Below are 19,145 nucleotides of genomic sequence, written 5' to 3' on the forward strand. Positions count from 1 at the left end.
GCCAAGCAAGCTGAAGGGGAGACAGGGATGCTGTCAGTGCCTTCACAGCTGCAATAAAGAAATTAAGGGACATGCACAAGCAAAATGTCAGGGCGGCTGCGTGCAGCTGGACGTTTCAGGCCCTGAAGCTTTCATGAATCAGACAGTGAAACCAGGTTTTCCTTAACTGTAATGTTCAGGAGGGTCTTGATTAAAAATAAAGAACGGCTGTTCTCTTTACCTGTGTGAACAGCACAAAATCTCCCTGGGCTATAAGGGCTTAAACTTAGTCTCTTGGCTGCTATTTCATACTTACTTATGAGGTCTTGTTAGCATTCAGGAAGACCTGGAACCTCGGTTTATGTTTGTGGAGAGCAGGGCCACAGCAGCTCTCCTGGGATGCTGAGGGCACAAGGGCTAAATCTTCACTTTTCCAGAATTGAGGCTTCTGAGACCTTAGCTTATAAGTAGGATCAGTAATCTTTACAGTCAAAAGGAATGCTTATAAGAAAGGGGTGCTAAAATAATTAAAATTGTGTTTTTTCATATTTTTTCAAAGATCTTTTGTAACAACCAATCAGCTGTATTATACTGGTGACTATAAAGGTTCTTTTAAAAAATAAAATTCAAGGAAGCATACTATATTAAGTAATCCAGAACAGATGCTAACCTGAACAGATTGCTGGGTCAGTAGTCACAAACCAGGATGCTCCTGGGCAAGTTGGGGTATCTGGCTACCTAGTTGAAAACAAGCAGGCAATCTAAAATCTCAGTGCCCTCCCTTGGCCCAGCCCAGGGAGCAGAAGGTGTTGATTGGACGTGCCAAATAACCACATTTAAGTTGAGATCCTTATTAGATAAAATTTACTAATCAAAATAATTTAAATACCACATGATTTGACTGCCTTCCCTTCAGCAAGACTTTTAGGGCTTCTGTAATTAGTGTTATACCCAGATCAGAGTTTTTGGCATCTGGCTTCACATCTGGTAAAAACGGTCTCCTCTGAAATAGTTCCATATTTCATATTGTGGAAGGTGTTATTGAGACATGGATGAGGTTTGAGACTGAAGAAGGTAAAATAAGATATAGTAGCCATGGGGTTTCCTTGATCATTAGATTCCTCAGGCAAAGGGGTGGAGAGAGAAAAACAAAACACACAACATGTGATTCATCAGTTCAGATGGAACTCACCATGGAAAAGACTGAAGGCAACAGGAACTGCTTTCCTTTTGAGTCACTGAAATTACTGGAAACCGTGATATAAAATTGATTCCTCATTTTTCTTTAACATGCCTTTGGTACCAACTCTGCCTGTGGCATCCTACTAAGTGCAAGATCATTGGGCCCCTTCGCCAGTGAATGTGTGTGTGTTCCAAGTATGAAAATCCATCCACCCATAATTTATTGACTGCAAGTTGCTCCTTCTCTAATGGGATCCCCCTACTCAGTTGCCCAGCCAGTGACCCGCCTAGAGGCGTTCATTACTGGGCCGCAGAATGAAGTACTGATGACTCCTGGCCAAGGCAGTGACCATCTTCCTCCTCCTCCCCTGTAGCTCTTACTCTATCCTGAATACATCGTCTTCCAGCACGCTCCCCTTTGGTGATGGGGTGTTGGAAAGGCGGCAGTATGAGGACCAGAGCCTGGGAGAAACAACACCCCTGACCATCATCTGCCAGCCCACGCAGGTAAGAAATTCCCTAGGGGCACATCCTTAACTCCACTCAGTATTTGCCAAGCACCCATTTAGTAAGCAGGAGGCCTTGCCCTTGCCGCTTCCTCAAAAGATCCCCGATCTCCCAAGGACAGAGGGCATAAAATTTTAAAACACAAAGATTCAAGGCTCAGAAGAATCAGATGAATGGTCCTGTCAGTGGTGACAGGCATTTAGGTCCAGGCTGGTTAGGAAGGCTGTGGTCTGAAGATGAGAGAGTAGGGCTTCTCTGCCCGGTACCTGGCACACACGACTGCTCACAGTATGTTAGGATTCTCCATGAAGCCAGATAGGTTGCAGAATGGAGGGGTTGGGGTGCGGGGGAAAGTCCTTGTTGATGGCACAAAGTCAAAGAGTTCAAGGATATTGAAGACCAGGCGAGCAGACTACTTTGGCACAGCAGGGAAGAGACCCTGCATCCCACACCCAGCAGGCCCTCTGAATATATGGGTTTAGATCACGTGGACCACGCCCATGCAGATTTCTTTCAGTTAGTACATTAGGCCCCCCCCCCATGTCTGAGTTTTGCACAACATGCCAAGCTGTAAATAGAGATGGCTGGGAGGTACTTGAGGACCCTCAGATTTTGGTGCCGGAGGGTGGTCCTGAAACCAGTCCCTTGCGGATGCCAAGGGGAAACTGTCAAGTTTGGGGCAAAGTTACATGTGGATTTTTGACAGTATGGGATGGGAAGTTGGCACATAACCTGAGTTGGTCAAGGATCAACTGTATTACCCTCATTGGGGCGAAATGTAAAGAGCTGGTGTACAGATCTAGCAGCACTGAGGACAGCTGGAACAGCAGAGCCACCAGAAAGAAAGGATGCAGAAAGAGCCAGCAGGACTGCCCGGCAGCAATAGAACAATGGGTGCTTGGACATGCCTTTGACTAGACTTGCCTCTTTCATCACCCAGGAGTAGCAACTGTCCTCCCTGAGGCATTTCTGGGAATGCAGTGGAGCCTAGATAGTGACCAGAGAGGGAAATGCAGGGCATTGTTGCTGAGCAGACCCTGGGACCCCACATTAGAGATGAGGCAGACATACTTGTGATAACAGAAGTCCTCACTCCCTGGAGAAGTGGACAGTGGAGGAAACTGTCCTACAGATGCCTTTCTCTCCATAATGGATAGTTTCACCTCCAAGCTGCAAATCAGGTGCAGTGATTTACTATTGGCAAAATGTTGCTTCTCCTAACAGCAAGGGGAGCGATGATAATGCCTTAGTCATATCCCTAATCTGTCAAACACCTGGTGTTCATCTGAGCCTAAACACCTTGTGAGGTTCTATACAACAAATCTTATGACCTCTACTGTATAGACAAGCCAACCAAAATCCAAGGCATTTAAGGGGCTTACCCAAGTTATATCCTGGCAGAACTTGTTCTAGAGCTCAGGGTTACATCTGCTTTCCTACATGCTTCCCACTGATGGCCTTTCTTTCTCTGCAGCCTCTGAGGGTCAGCGGCCAACCCGGCCCTCAAAAGCGATGCCTCTTTGTGTGTCGGCATGGCGAGAGGATGGATGTTGTGTTTGGCAAGTACTGGCTGTCCCAGTGCTTCGATGCCAAAGGTGGGTAGTCCTTTGACCTACTTGGCATACCTGTCATGGCCTCTAGGGGGCACAGTCAAGCTACACTTATCTAAATGGAGTCATCTACAGTTACATGTGCTGTAGAAAATGCCTATCTATTATATGGTAGGTCTGCCCTATTGTATAGACTTATAGGGAAGAGATAAGTATTCTTGTCCCCATTCTATAAACAGGGACAACAGAGAAGGCAGATGTTTTGCCCTCAGTCAAATGGCAAAGTCAGAGGCAGAGACAGATGTCCTGATTCCATGGCCGGAGTTCCCTGTGTTAAGTCAACGCAGGCTCATTTTTGTTCCATTTTCATTTGCGTGGCCTATTTAAGATAGAAGCTTCCATATCAGAGACTCCTGCCTGCTTTAGATTGCCTGGTGGTTACTTTCATTTGAAAACTACCTCTTGTCACTTTGTCACCTGAATGGAAGGATGGATTCCCAGCCACTACCAGAGGGAGAGTCTCAGCCTCCATGGTTCCCATCCACTCTGGAGAGTTTGAGCAAGAGAAAAGTGGCAGAGCTGGCAGGACCCACAACAGAAGTCCTAAGGACACAAACAGCTCACGCAGCCTCCTCTGACTTCCCCCTCCCCCCAGGCCGCTACATACGCACCAACCTAAACATGCCTCACAGCTTACCTCAGCGGAGTGGTGGGTTCCGGGATTACGAGAAAGATGCCCCGATCACCGTGTTCGGATGTATGCAAGCAAGACTCGTGGGTATGTGCCCCGGAGGGCGTCCTGGCTGCTTTTTCAAGTCTGCTCTTGGGGATGGGATGCAGGACATGTGGGGTTTCTGTAACTTTCTCACAGTCAGCATATTTCCTTGACTCAAAGGGGCTTTATCATTAAATTCAGCCTAGTTGGCACTTCAGTTTGCCAAAGTGAGTAAGAGGTGTTCCCTGTTGGGGGGCAGGTGGCCTATTGATGGGGCAAGGTCAGGCTTGGTCTTTGTCACTGGGGTGGCACATAGGTCTGTCTCTGTGCGAGGCTGAGGAGGAGGGAAACTGAAGGCATATAGCCAGTTGGCCCTCGGAAGATGCTCAGCTCTGATTTGCAGAGACCTGGTCCACACCTGCCACCCAGGGACATAGCCTTTTCCATCACTTAACACATATATAGGGTTGTTGGAAAAGTCATGACTCATTTTTGCTTTAAAAACAGAAAAGATATGACATGACTTTTCTGGCAACACAATAGATGGTTCACTTGATTAAAGGTACTGTGCCAGGTGTTTGGGATCTGAGCTTGAGTCCCCACCCTCAGAGAAATGTACGCGTGAGTAAATACCATACACTACAGTACACTCGAATATTAGGGAGCACTGATAGAAAGATGGGTAAGCTCACACCTGACGTGGAGGCCAGAGGGACAAAGAAGAGGCAGAAGAGTAGGAAGAAACAAAATAAAACCTGAGATGTGAGAATCGGCGCCGATAGCACAGGGGAAACAAGCTGTCTTGTAGCTAGAGCACAGATTGTGGGCAGGAAAGAGGAACATGGCCAATATATTAAGGTTTGCGGACATGATGCTGTAGAGAAAAAATGGACTCCATGAGGAAAGCGGTGAAGTGGTGTGAGGATTTACCTTGTGCTCAAGAACATGACAGGGGAGGATTTTGGTTGAGCACAGAATGAAATTTAAACCAGTTCTGATTTTCACGATGTAAAACCGCAGTGTTATCACATTCTTGAAGTCAGAACATTATCACATTTCTAGGCACCTCTTAATGAACACTTCACCACTGTTAGCACTAGAGAACGGGAAAGGAAAAGACAAGAAGGGGTCTGTCACTTGCCCTACTCATAGAAACACTGGGCAGGGGCAATGTTGGAAAAAAGCCTGAAGCTATCAGCTCTACCTCAGCCCCCACTGGGAAAGGGAAGAGATTTGCAGGACCTGCCACACTGAGGGTGCGGCTGAGCCTGAGCAAAGCCATCAGATGGATTTTTCCTGGGGTCTCTTTGCAGGTGAAGCCTTATTAGAGAGCAAGACCATCATCGACCACATCTACTGCTCCCCCTCCCTGCGCTGTGTCCAGACCGCGTACCACATCTTAAAAGGTAAGACCCGCCAAAGGTCAGCTGGCCTATCCCGCTTCCTCCAGGCAGCTCTGCCCCCACATTATCCTAGACCGGTGAATTCACTAATCGAAAGCTGTGAGTTTGGAATTTGTAGCAACAGTTCTTTTGGCAGATGACTTTGCAGAAATCCCCAAATCAAACTCTGGCAGCAGAAGCGAGATAAAAGGAAGTACACAAATAATGTTTCTCTTGAAAGCTAAAGCTCTCATGGATGAATTGTCAGCTTGTAAAATATTATTGTCTGGTGATAATTTAGAGCTTACTGATCCTTTCGTGAAATAGTTTCCGCCCACTGTGCTCTGTTTGCTTCTTGCTGACAGCAGCAGTGATGCTTCAGGTGTCTGCAATCTTAGGTACCCTTATTTCTGTTATTGTAAGTTGGAATGACTTTAAAAGATACTCAACTTTCACTTGAAAATGGTGGAAGCTTGAGGAACAGGGATCTCCACTCATTTCACTGTTAGAAACTAGAAGAAAAGGACTGGAATGTTTACTTATACCAAAACAAAGAATGAGCCAGAAAGAACAGTCAACAAAGAATTCACACTATGTATGAGACTTCTCTTTGCTAGCCTAAGGAAACTAGCTTGCATTTACGTATTAAAATGCATTAGATATTAAATTTGCACAGGAAAAAAAATGGCTAAACATGAAATTAAATGGGCAAATTCTACTAAGGATAATTATGCTGTGAGAAAGCACCTGCCTTGTGCATTGGCACATGTGAACACTCAATGCTGGGTTTTCTGATAAAGTGAATATATTATACTTAAGATTATGTAAGCTACCAAATTGTAGGATATGCTAAGAGAACTTCTGGAGTTTCTTGGGAAAACAATCTTGGGATTTAATTTAGGAAAAAGAATTCTAGTAGTCACAGAAGTGTATAATTTATGGGAAAAGACTTGTTTTTTTTCTTCAAAGCCAATACCACTTAAAGCTGGTCTATCTCCTAGGGATAGACCAGGGTATGAAACTCATGTGTTTATTGACGTTTTTACCTTCTTTTAACTCTATAGGCAAAAGAATAGAAGGTTTACCAGCATTTTGGTAACAGTTCGGCCAAGCAAATTCCACTGAGGACAGAGTGCTGCTTCCCTCATTTTCATTTTGTTTTACCTCTAAGGTTTACAAAAAGAAAATCACTTGAAGATCCGTGTAGAACCTGGCTTATTTGAGTGGACCAAATGGGTTGCTGGGAACACATTACCTGCATGGATACCTCCGTCGGAGTTAGCTGCGGCCAACCTTAGTGTTGATACAACCTACAGGTAACTTAAAACCACTGCTTTTGAGGCCAATTAAGGAGCTAAAGGACCAGATGTGGCTGACGGGCAGCTCTCTGGACTGGTGGAAGTTGTGATTTGAGAAACTGGAGGAAAAAACTAGCATTCTCTTATAGTTAACACGGAGTTATGTCCTGTCCCTCCTCCTTTTTCCCCACCCCTTCCATGAGTTTCTGGAAATAATAAAACCACTTTCATAATAAGAGTAATCACGACCGAATGTGCAGCAGGTCAGGAGCTCATTTACAGATAGGAAATGACAGTGCTTTGCCTTGGGTGGTCATTTTTAATTTTTCAAAACATTTTAAATTCTCTTTATCTTCATTTATTTTTGCTATAACCCCCAAATGTAGACAAACCACGTTTTTTATATGTCAAGTGGCTTGCCTTAAGTCAGATAGGGTCGCACATAACTACTTTCCTTGGTCATTTCTGCATGTTAAGTTACTGTGCAATCGACTAGACACTCCCCTCATCCCTAGTGCTCTGCTTTTCTCTCACTAGACAAGACTGCTGGATTAAAAAGAAGCACATGTAGATGGCTCAAAGGAATAATCTACATGTAAACAGTTAAGAATGAACCCAATAATATATGTCACCTATTATCCCCCTGAAAGAATTATCCAAAAATATAGTTACATTAATCATCAAAAATCCACTCAGGCATTTTAAAATGTCTTTGAGGAAAGAGATTTTCACAACCTTCATGTTAGGAACTGATGTTCCTATATCTTAGGGCAGGATTTAGAATTTCTTCTGTGACCTTTCATTTTGATTAGCTGCCACAATGTCAAATGAAGTAATGTGAGGTTCTGGCTAAGGCAGGAGAGAACAGCTCACTTTGCTGCTTACAACTAGGCCTTTGGATAACCCCATAAATCCTGTGCTCTCCCTCCTTGTGTAAAGGAATTAGCATTCTTCAAAAATAAAATTAAATAAATCCAATTGAATCCTCTATTAATATATTTCACAGTTTGTTCTATCCACGCTACGGTGGCTGCTTTACTGTGTTTGAATGTTCTTGGGGGAATACAGTGACATCTAAAATGGCATCAGCAATCACCCCTGTGGAGGGAGGGGGTGAGGTGATAGGAAGGACAGTAAAGAGATGAAGAGAGTGAAAGATGGAAGAAAGCTGAGAGGAGATGAAGTGAAGAGAAAGAAGGGAGGAGGTAAGAAGGGTGGGAAGGAGGAGAGGAAGGAAGAATAGAAGAGAAAGAGGAGGGTGGATGGAGGAGGGGAGAAGAAAAGCAGATGAGCGGGCAAGAGGAAAGAATGAAAGAGGAAAAGGGAGGAGATGGTAGAAATTGAGGACAGGAGAGGTGAGAGAAGAAAAGGGAGTAGAGGGGAGAAAGGGGTGGGGAGGAAAGGAGGGGATGGAGAGAAGAGAGGAAGGGAGGAGAGCAGACGAAGGGAAAGAGAGAGAGGAGAAGGGAAAAGGGAAGGGAGGAGGGAGAGAGGAAGTGAGGACAGGAGGGGAGGGTAAGCAGAGGAGAGCAAGTGTGAGAGGAGTAAAAAGGTGAAGGGAGATGAAGAGGGGCGAGAGGAGAGAAAGGGGAAAGGGAGGAGATGAGGAGGGGAAGAGATGGAAAATGAGGTTGGAGAAGAAAACGGGAGAAGGGGAGGAGATGAAGTGAGGATAGGAGAGGGCAGGGGAGGAGTGAAAGGGATGAGAGGACAGGAAAGGAGAAGAGAGGAAGGAAGGAGCGGGAGAAGAACAGAATAGGGTGGATAGGAGAAGAGAAGGGAGGGGGGAAGGAAGCTCAGAGGAGAGAAAGGGGTGAGAGAAGAGAGGAAGGGAGGTGAGATGAAGGGGGAAAGGGATGGGCGAGAGAGGGGAGGAGATGAGGACAGGGGAAGGGCAGAGAGGAAGGTGGAGAGGAGAGATGATAGGAAGGGCGGTGAGGAAATGAGGGAGAAGAGGAGGAAGGGCAGAGAGAAAGGCATGAAAGATGATAGGAAGGGAGGTGAGGAGAGGATAAGAGAAGGGAGTAGAGCAAGAGAGGAGAAGCGAGGAGAGAGGACAGGAAAGGAGGTGAGGAGAGGGGAGAAGAGAGGAAGGGAAGGGAAGAGAGGAGGGAGAGGAGGTGAGGACAGGAGGGGAGGGTAAGGGGAGGAGAGGAGGGGACGAGAGGAAGGGAAGGAGTGAGAGAAGAGAAGGGAGGAGGGGAGGACATGAAAGGAGAAGGGAGGAGCGGAAGGGAGGTGAGGGGAAGAGAGGAGAGAAAGGGAGGCTCGAGGGGAAGAGAGGGAAAATGAGAAGGACAGAAGGAAGCTGAGGGGAGAAGAGGACAGGAGAGAAGGAGAGGCGATGAAGTAAGGCTAGGAAGGGAGATGAGAAGGAGGGGAGGAGAGAGGGGGCAGGAAAGGAGAAGAGGAGAGGAAGGAAGGAGCGGAGGGGAAAGAAGAGTAGTGGACAGGAGAAGAGAAGGGAGGTGAGGAGATGAAGGGGACGGGAGAGAAAAGGGGGGAAAGGAAAGAAAGGGGTGAGGGGAGGAAAGGGAGGAGAGAAGGGAGGAGAGGAGAAAAGAAAGAGGCAAGGCTAGGGGAAAGGGCGGAGAGGAGAGGAGGAGAGATGATAGGAAGGGAGGTGAGGAAATGAAGGGAGAAGACGGAAGAGAGAAAGGTGAGAGAAGGGAGGACAGGAAGTGAGAGAGGAGAGGAGTAAGAGGAGAGGACAGTTGAGGAGGGGAGGAGACAAAGAGGAGGTGAAGGGAGGTAAAGGAAGGGAAGGCGAGGGGAAGAGAGAAAGGGAGGAGAGGAGAGGAAGAGAGGGGAGAAAGGGAGGCGGGGAGGACATGAGCAGAGAAAGCAATAAAAATAGAGAGGGAGGGGCCTCCCCAGTGGCGCAGCAGTTGAGTGCTGGGTTGCAAAGCTGCCCGCAGCCTCTGCGGCACCGGTTCGATGCCCGGCTGCTCCCTGGCCACCGGAGGAGGGTCCCACATGGCCCGCAGACCTCTCCTGCGGCTCGCTGCTCCCCTCAGCAGTGTGCTTCGGTCCTTCTGCCTGCTCTGCTCCCCGCTCTGGTGAATTCTCTCACCCTCCCACACTTCTGACTGTACCCAGTGCATGTATAAATACATACATAAATAAATAAATAAATAAATCTTTAAAAAAAAAAAAAAGTAGAGAGGGGAGGGAGGGAGGGAACAGGAACCTTTCCAGTGCACGGAAGGGCAGCCTGGGCAGGACGCTGTCACATGTGTCCAGGGTGGCCCCAGCTTCACAGAGGTTGATCTCAAATCCAGGCTCTGAGAGTTCCTAACAACTTCATAGGACAGTCCCATATATACTGAAGCTTTGCAGAAGGGTGCTACTGCTACGAGGTTGTATGCAAAGGATTCAAAGGGGCTCTGTGCACAGAGGCCAACGCGGGCGCCCTATCAGTAGTCACAGCAGCAGCAGAGCATGTGCAGATCAGGAGGCCGAGAGCACTCTGAGCGCTCACCACCACCCTCACGCACCAAATACCAATGAAGACTCAATATACAAGTGACAGTTACACTCAAAAACAATGTAAGCAGACACCCTGAACACAAAGGGCAGGAGAGGTAATGGGGATTGAAGTCTAGTGTTGGGTATATAAATCCTCAAATCCAAGGGACCAAGCATCTGCTTTGAAAACCCACTCTTGATCTAAGAAAAGGCCATAGGGCTTAGAAATGAGACCTGATATGATCCCCCACTTCATGGGGCTCTTTGCCCCATAACGAAAAGGTTTTCTTAAGATCCATCTTGGTATTTTCTGGGCTGAAAATTGTCACTGAGTTAGTATTTTGCTTTTCTGAATTGAAGCAACTATTCACTGGCCTGGAATCCAGTTCTAGAACCAGGAGAACCACATGTGTAAAACTCTTTCAGTAAGTATCCACAGAGCACCCCAGTATGGGAGGCCTCTCATGCCACTTCAGTGAAATAAGGGGAAAAAGGCACAAGGGGAGGCTATAAAGAAAATCTCTGAAAATAAACCTTTACCATTGTTTTCATAAGGTTTGCCAAATTCACAAGGCAATGAGGGAAGTATTGAACCTGCAAAGTTTTTTTGTGTGCCTTCTACTAGACAGTAAAAAGAGGAAATAGACATTAAACCAAACTTATTTGTCTAGCTACCACATCGAGAGCCATATGCAACTAATACCTGCAACTATTGAGACAAGTTCTGTAAAAAAAGTGGGGAACTTGGGAACATTCACTTGGCCTCCAGCAATGACCATGGCCTCACAGTCTGCAGGAAAAGGATCACAGACAAGGGTCACTGATGCCATAATTGCAATAAAGGGTGACTGATTTACAAAGTCAGCATTACCCTGATACCAAGGCCAGATAAGGACTCTACACAGAAAACTGCAAACCATTATCCCTGATGCAAACTGAATTCAACATCACATTAAAAGGATCATACCCCATTGTATGGAACCATAAAAGACTCTTGTATATACACCATACACAAAGTTGTATGTTAACAGCCAAAGCAATCATGAAAAAAGACAAAGCTGGGGGTATCATACTTCCTACATTCAAACTATATTAAAAAACTATAATCATCAAAACAGTATGAAGCTGGCATAAAAATACACACATAAACCTACCCTTAAGGCCATTGTGTGTAAGTAAGGTTACTGAAGAGAGACTCAGGAATTCCCTGGTGCTCTAAATAGATAATCAATTTAACCTCTGCCATGCTTCCTATTAGCTCTGTGACCTAGGACTGAAGGGCAATATGAGAAATGACAACCCAGAAATAATCTCTTGAATATATGGCTCAGGCTAAAATTTGACAAGAGAACAATACTACCCAGTAAGAAAAAGAGAGGCTGCAATAAATGGTGTCGAAAATCTAGATAACCACATGAATGAATTTGGATCTATATCTTACACTCCTCGCAAAAATTAACTCAAAATTAATCACAGCCTTAAACATAAGAACTGAACCCATCAAACTCCTAGAAATCAACAGGGGGGAAAGATCTTTGACAAGATCTTGGCAACCATTTTTTAGACATGACACCAAAAACATGAGCAAAAGCAAAAATCAGTAAATGGGACTACATCAAACTAAATAGCTTCTGCACAGAAAAAGCATCAAAATGAAAGGCAACCTACAGAAGAAGAAAATATTTACAAATACATATATGTAAAATAAGGGGTTAAAATCCAAATAGATGATTCAACAGTAAGGAAAAAACAATTCACAAATGGACAGAGGAACTGAATATTTTTTCAAAGAAAGCACACAGATGACAAGTACATGAAAAGATCCTTAACATCCCTAATTATCGGATAAATGCACATCAAAATCACAATGAGATGTCGGCTTACACCTGCTATCGTCAAAAAGACATACAAATGCTGGCAAGGATGTAGAGAAAAGTCTTTAATAGCGTTGGATGGAACGTTGTATTTCAACCACTATGCAGTCAGTATAGAGCTTCCTCAACAATTAAAACAAAACTACCCAGCATCCAGCAATTCCATGCCTGCGTATCCAAAGGAAATAAAAACAGGGTATTACGAGATAGCGCCACATGATACCACTTACAGTGGAATCTAAAACAGCTGTACTCATAAACAGACTAGGGGGGCTGTGCTGGGGGTGAAGAGATGTTGGTCACTGGGTAAAATTTCCATTGAAGTGAATTCTAGGGATCTAGTGCACAGCCTGTCTTGACAGTTAATAATAAAACCTAAAAGGCCCTAAGAGATCTGAAACATTTTTGCTACAAAAGAGACACAGGACCATGTGGTCTGTGGTGGGGCTGGCTAACTCTGTAGTGATGGCCATTTGCAATATTCTAAGTGCATCCAGTCAGTAACTAGTACACCTTAAACGTATACAAGGTTGTATGTTAGTTATATCCTGATAAAAAGTGGGGAAAAAACCTCTTATTAAATAAAACCTACCCTTGCAGTTTAACTGGAGAGAGGCAGGAATTATTCCCCAGTGATCTAAACAGATAAGCAGATTGATCTAATCTCTGCCCTGCTTCCTATTAGCTCAGGGACCAGGCCTGAAGGTCAGGAAAATCAAGCTCCTTTGAGTTTCCTGTGGGAGGAACATGCACTGAATGTTTCGTTTTCAACTGGTCACTCACACCAGGCACCTCGCCTGCTGGACTTTCTGTACAATCCAACCCTTCTCCACAGCGGAAATACCGCCAGCATTTCTAGGAAAATGGATTAACAGAAATAAAGGGACTGTAGAAAGGTCTTGAAATAAAGTGGAGAGCGATATCAATTGCTTTGTCTCCGAATCAAAATGTTTTTATTTCCTTTGTTCACTTTTCTGTTACAGACCTCACATTCCAGTCAGCAAATTAGTGGTTTCGGAATCCTATGACACTTACATCAGTAGAAGTTTCCAAGTCACCAAAGAAATAATAAGTGAATGTAAAAGTAAAGGTAGGTGGCTTTGCTTTGGTCTCCACATTTAACTATATGATTGTGGTCAATAGGCTATTCAAGACGTTCCAGCTTGCTTTGGCAGACTTGCTCAATAAGGACTCTTAGATGCTGTCATGTTAAATTTATAATGTTCTCTGAGTACCTAAGATGGTAGATATTCCATGGAAATATACCATGTTTAGTTACTATACTAAATAACTTAGAATTTTCATTATAGCTATTCCTCTTGCACTCTGTGAAGGAGGTTCCCTGTGACAATTTCCAGAAGTTCTTTACCGTTTTGCCTATAATTTGATACAGAAACACGGGTACCTTCTGCAGCACACCCCACCTGCTACCACCAGCCAAGAGCAGTGTTCTGTAAGATTCCAGTCTGTTAGCTTTTGAATTCTATAAACTGAGCTCAAATATTTAATGACATGGAGGAATGACTTTCAATTTTTTTTTTAGTGAAAAGGGCAGGTTACAAAAGAGTATGCAGTTTCCCTCTCCTCCCATTTATCTTCATAGAGCAAAGTCTAGAATGACACACACCCAGAGGCTCTCAGTGTAACTAGCCCTGGTCAGCAGTGCCATGGTGACTCCTTTCATGTGTCACTCAGAAGCTGCTCACCCCCCATCATTCCAACTCCTTGCTCCCTCCTGGGAGATTCCCAGGATGTTCTACGAGCCTGAAGTTCTCACAGTTCTACAGTGGCATACTAGAAGGAGTAGCAGAGGGTCCTGTAGACCAGAATTTTTTTTTAAAGATTTATTTTTATTTATTTATGCATACAAGGACTTGGGTGTAGGCCAGAGATGCGGGGCAGGGAGGGGTAGTAAGAGGATTCACTGGAGACAGAGTGTGGAGCAGAACAGGCAGATCTACTGAAATACACTGCTGAGGGAAGCAGTTGGTGAGACAGGGGAGGTCTGCCATGCCATGCAGGTCAGCTCCCTGGCCAGGGATTGAACTCATGCAGCAGGGGCTGGTGATAGCTTGATAGTGCTGAGACTTTAACCCCTGGGCCACCAGGGAGGCCCCAGAATGGTTTTGATCTAGATTATGGTGATAGCTACAAAAAACTACACATGATCAGCCTGGTGTACTATGAATGCTCTGAGGATTGTCCTCTGCCTGTGTCCTGGTGTGGCCTATTTAGGCAGGATGTCAAGGTGCAGGAGGCTGGGGGCATGGTCCATGGGCCCGCCCTGGTGTATGTATTTGCAAGTGTGTATATACACACACACTATGTCTGTATGTGGTATACAATACATGTATACAGTAGTCCCCCCCTTATCCACAAGGGATATGACCCCTAGTGGATGCCAGAAACCTCAGAGAGTACCAATATATACATACGATAAAGTTTAATTTATAAATTAGGCATAGTAAGAGATTAACAATAATAATGATATAAAACCATTCTAACAATATGTTGAAATGAAATTTATGTGAACATGGTTATTTCCTAAAATATCTTATTGTCTATAATAATTTTAGACAGAGCTTGACTTCAGGTAACTAAAAGCAAACCGCAGATAAGGGAAGATTCCTGTACACAGTGTCATTTAAAAACACTGCCTCGGGCCTCCCCTGGTGGCACAGGTGGTTGAGCACAGAGCTGTGAAGCTGTCCTTAGCTTCTGCAGCGCTGGTTCGATCCCGGCCAGCCGGCAAGGGTCCCACATGGCGCGGCAGACCTCTCCTGTCTCGCCTGCTGCTCCCCTCAACAGTGTAATTCGTCAGTCTGCCTGTTCTGTTCCTCACTCTGTCTCTGGTGAATCCTCTTACCCTCCTGAGAATCTGGCCTGTACCCCAGTTCTTGTATAAATAAATAAATAAATCTTTGAAAATAAATAAAAACATTGCCTCTAATATTCCCTAATTAGCTCAGGGACCAGGCCTTTAAATGGCATTACAAATGGCCAACAGGCATGTGGAAAATGTTCAACATCACTTATGATCAGGGAAATGCAAATCAAAACCACAATGAGATATCACCTCACACCAGTGAGAATGGCACATATTTAAAACACTGGCAACAACATGCTGGCGAGGATGTGGAGAAAAGGGAACCCTTTTACACTGCTGGTGAGACTGCAAACTGGTCCAACCACTATGGAAAGCTGTGTGGAGGTTCCTCAGACTACTGAAAATGGAGCTATCATATGACCCAGCAATTCCACTCCTAGGAATCTACCCAAAGGACACAAAAACATTAATTCAAAAGGATACCTGCACCCCTATGTGTACTGAAGCACTATTTGCAGTAGCTAAGCTATGGAAACAACCCAAATGTCCAAAAATAGATGACTGGATCAAGAAGATGTTGTATATATACACAATGGAATACTTAGCAATCAAAAATGATAAACTCATGCCATTTGCAGCAACATGCATGGAACTAGAAGGGATTATGCTCAGTGAAATAAGTCAGAAGGAAAAGAAAAATATTGTATGGTTTTCACTTATAGAAGGAACATAGGGAAACCATACCAGGGATCAGGAAAAAAAAAGATGAAACTAGCAGGCAACTATAAATCAGAGACATTCAGCCGGGGAGAGAAGAATTAAAACAGGGGCAGGAAGAGCACAACAGACTATGGTGATGGGTCACGGGTGACTTGATGGTAGGAATTTTGTGGGGACTACACCTGAGAGAGGAGAAATCAAACATTGTATGAAAATTAACAATGATGAGATAGATAGATAGATAGATAGATAGATAGATAGATAGATAGATAGATAGATAGATATAAAATTACATGGCATTAGGCGGCCTTAACAATACAAAGCACATCAAAATTATCTCCTTAAGAATGCTTGTTTCTTCCAGGAACACTGGGCTTCTAGCATGTACAGTATTTACATGTCTTTAGAGAAACTGTCTTCCCATTCTTGTTTTCCCCCCCAGGAAATAACATCCTGTTTGTGGCCCATGCATCTTCCCTTGAAGCCTGCACCTGCCAACTTCAGGGCCTGTCGCCTCAGAACTCCAAGGACTTTGTACAGATGGTCCGAAAGGTAACTCAAACGGACTTGCACTTGGGGCCTGTGCTGCTGCAGGGTGGTGGTGCAGCCAGTGACTGGTTGGTGCTATGTGCTGCGGAGCACGTGTGTTTACCCTGAGCTAGGGAGGTATCGCTTCACTCAACCAAGATGTATCGGCCGAGATGGTACCCTATGTTAGGCACATTTTTAGGAAAGGGAGTGTTTGAGCTAGCTCTGGCTTCTAAGAGTTAGATTTAGGAAGTGGCTAAGTATGTAAGCAAATTGTCTGAATTTCCCCAAGGGAGTGAGGCTTGGATGAAGAAGGTGAGTGGGTCAAATCACAGGATCTGACAGCTCAGCTAGAAGAGAGGCCTGAAGGCTGGTGGGCCAGAGGAAGCAGGGATTTAAAATACCAGGCTGAAAGGAGAGCCCAGGAACACGGAGGTGAGACAGAAAACCCATGAGGTTGATCACATCTAGATTCTCCCTCTAGTGCCTGTGGATTTTGTGGTCAGCCACCCCCACACACTTCCCCTCAGGCTGTTACAGGCTTCCTTTATCTGCCCCCAGGGAACCTGCTTCCCACTCCAGAGCAATTCTTTTCTTATTTTTTTTATTGTTATTGTTGTTGTTTGCTTTATGCATCTGTCCTTCCCATTAGTCTGTAAGCTATTTGAAGGCACAGATTTTTTTGTCTTGTGTATAAATGCAGCTCTGGATACACACACACACACACACACACAAAATGTCATGACTGCTAAAGTTGAGGAAGGCCGCAGCTTGAGCAAAAAACAAAGCAGAGTGAAACCATTTTAAAATTAATCTTACCCATTGTCCAAGGATAATTTCAGAAACATTGAGCTACATTTTTAACTTGATTTATAATTGGGAATTACCTCCCAGCATCTTGGATTTATATATCATTGTCCTCTTTTTTCCCCCACACTATTAGGAATCTATAAATAATTACTTAATTGCATTAGAGGAGTGCGCTGCCGCTAAGTAAATCCTGCTGATGTCCTCTCTTGCAGTTTAATACTCTTCCCTCTAAATCTGTCAGCTCTATCCATTTTTTAATTGATTCTGGGGGGAAGCTGCATATCTGCAAAGTCCCTGGACACCCCTATGAATACTCCTATCCTCCGGGGTCACCTGAATATATCTGTACCTAGGTAAAAGTTAAAGCACTAAGCCTCTGTTTTCTGTGTTCCCTTTTTTTTACTACCTCAGATCCCATACTTGGGATTTTGTTCCTGTGAAGAATTAGGAGAAACTGGAATATGGCAGCTGACAGACCCGCCCATCCTTCCTCTTACCCACGGACCCACTGGGGGCTTCAACTGGAGAGAGACTTTGCTCCAAGAATAGACCACAGCGTGGATGACCAGAAAGGGCCCTGGGAAGCCTTGGGGAGGAGTGTCTATTTGTGTGTTGCGTGACAGTGGGAAAATCTGAACCACCTTCTAAGCAGAACGCTCAGAATCATTTAGCATATTTCTTATCTGCTTTCAAGTTCTTCCGATGAGATGGAGTGAATGAAGGAAAGACTTGATTCAGGGATAAAATTCATTCTCTCTGGACTCTTGCCCAGCTAACAAGGCTTTCCAGAATTGTCTTCCTAAATCAGGGCCTTCGCCACGGCAGAGGATGCCTACTTTCCTCTGTCTCATCAGGACTAAGGAACCTGTGCCTCCCAAGGGGGCTGCCTTTCCCCTTGCCAAAGGGAGAAGTGCACCCAGAATCCAGCAAGGGCCCTGAGCTGCCAGTTTGGTGATGGAAGCTTCTTTTTAATGCCACGTTCCAGTAAAGCAAAGCCAGGCTGACAAATTCTTTTAAGGCTATTAAAGAAAAAACCTGCCCCCCAGCCCCCAGATTCATTCTTAGGTGACACATCAAGTTCTGCCCTCCAAATGCCCCTGCACCGTGCTGCTGGCTCCAGCGCCTGTTCCTGGACTCCGAGATTTACCTGGTACCACCACACTTTCCTAGAGCGACTGGCTACAGCTTTTGGCTGCAGCCCTTCCCCTCTGCTGCAATCTATGAAATGGGGAGACAAAGCACTTTTGGATACTCAGGAGGAGGATAAATGCGTGAAACATTCCATTCCAGGAACAAAGAACTTGCAAAACCTAAAGTGACTTGGCACTTGTAAATCACCAGGATCTGTTGGGCTTTGCCCCCATCTAGCTGTCACTCATTACGGAGGTTGACACTTTGCAAAGATGTACGTTACATGCACTGAGTCAGCCAGAAGCTCATTCTCAAGCAGCACAGACACCTTTACAAACTGCACCGAGGGTCAGGCTGTTGTACACCCGGAGTACACGTCAACCGGAACAGAACATTCACAGACGCATCACTTATACCAGGGATGTATGACGAAGTCAGGGAACTAATTTAAATGACAGTCACGACTGCACTGCTGCTTGTGCTGTCGTTCTTGTTTGTTTTTCTATAATAATTTAAATTTTAAGGAAAATCGGGAGAGAGCCACATCCAGTGGTTTCTCCTCAAACATGCTTCCTGAATTTAGAGGGAGTTAATTTAAAAGAAAAATAAATGACAATCAAGCCAAAACATCAGTTATCAATGTCTATTTAATTGTGTGATGAGCTGACTGCTGACAGCGCAGACAGCGATCAGGCGCGGTATGTAGTTCACTGTGTAGAATCTGTGTGCAAAATGAAATCCTACCCACCTAACAGAATGTTAGTGTTGAGCAAATCAATATATATTGCAGCATCGAGAAAGCTTCAAAGCCCAGATGCATAAAACATACGGTATATAAAAATAGATCTGTGCTCTTATTTGCAACTAGAATTTCATGATCCCTGAAAAGAGGAGGAAGTAAAAGGTTGCTGACTGTGTATGTTAATCAGCAAGAGGATAATAGTTGGAGTTTTTTTTTAAGACACTTAGAGAAAGAAGTCATGAATTTTATATTTTAAGAAACAAATCTTGATTTCTTCTAGCACTGCACAGTGATCCAGCTTCTGGGTATAAAAATAATTCTCTCTTGACATCATTGATTAACATCAAAGTTTTAACCTTAAAATGGAGAAAACAACTTCCATTAAAAGGTTTTAAGAAAAAAGTGACATAGCAGTAAATGTCACTGCCATTC

The 19,145-nt window shown here is 44.6% G+C and overlaps 1 protein-coding gene across 1 annotated transcript in view; it reads left to right on the top strand.

The window, feature by feature from the left end:
- Nucleotides 1-17,389, top strand: part of UBASH3B (ubiquitin associated and SH3 domain containing B) — a gene marked incomplete at both ends in the record, with an annotated part of 129,721 nt that extends 112,332 nt beyond the window's left edge. Inside the window, 8 exons of the mRNA XM_084248998.1 lie at nucleotides 1,536-1,668; nucleotides 3,143-3,263; nucleotides 3,874-3,996; nucleotides 5,247-5,339; nucleotides 6,487-6,631; nucleotides 12,939-13,045; nucleotides 15,945-16,054; nucleotides 17,252-17,389. Coding sequence (XP_084105124.1) covers nucleotides 1,536-1,668; nucleotides 3,143-3,263; nucleotides 3,874-3,996; nucleotides 5,247-5,339; nucleotides 6,487-6,631; nucleotides 12,939-13,045; nucleotides 15,945-16,054; nucleotides 17,252-17,389 — 970 coding nt within the window. The remainder of the gene's footprint in view (nucleotides 1-1,535; nucleotides 1,669-3,142; nucleotides 3,264-3,873; nucleotides 3,997-5,246; nucleotides 5,340-6,486; nucleotides 6,632-12,938; nucleotides 13,046-15,944; nucleotides 16,055-17,251) is intronic.
- Nucleotides 17,390-19,145: the final 1,756 nt, after the last annotated feature.

Source organism: Talpa europaea (genome assembly GCF_964194135.1).
Source record: "Talpa europaea genome assembly, chromosome: 12".
Lineage (NCBI taxonomy): Eukaryota > Metazoa > Chordata > Mammalia > Eulipotyphla > Talpidae > Talpa > Talpa europaea.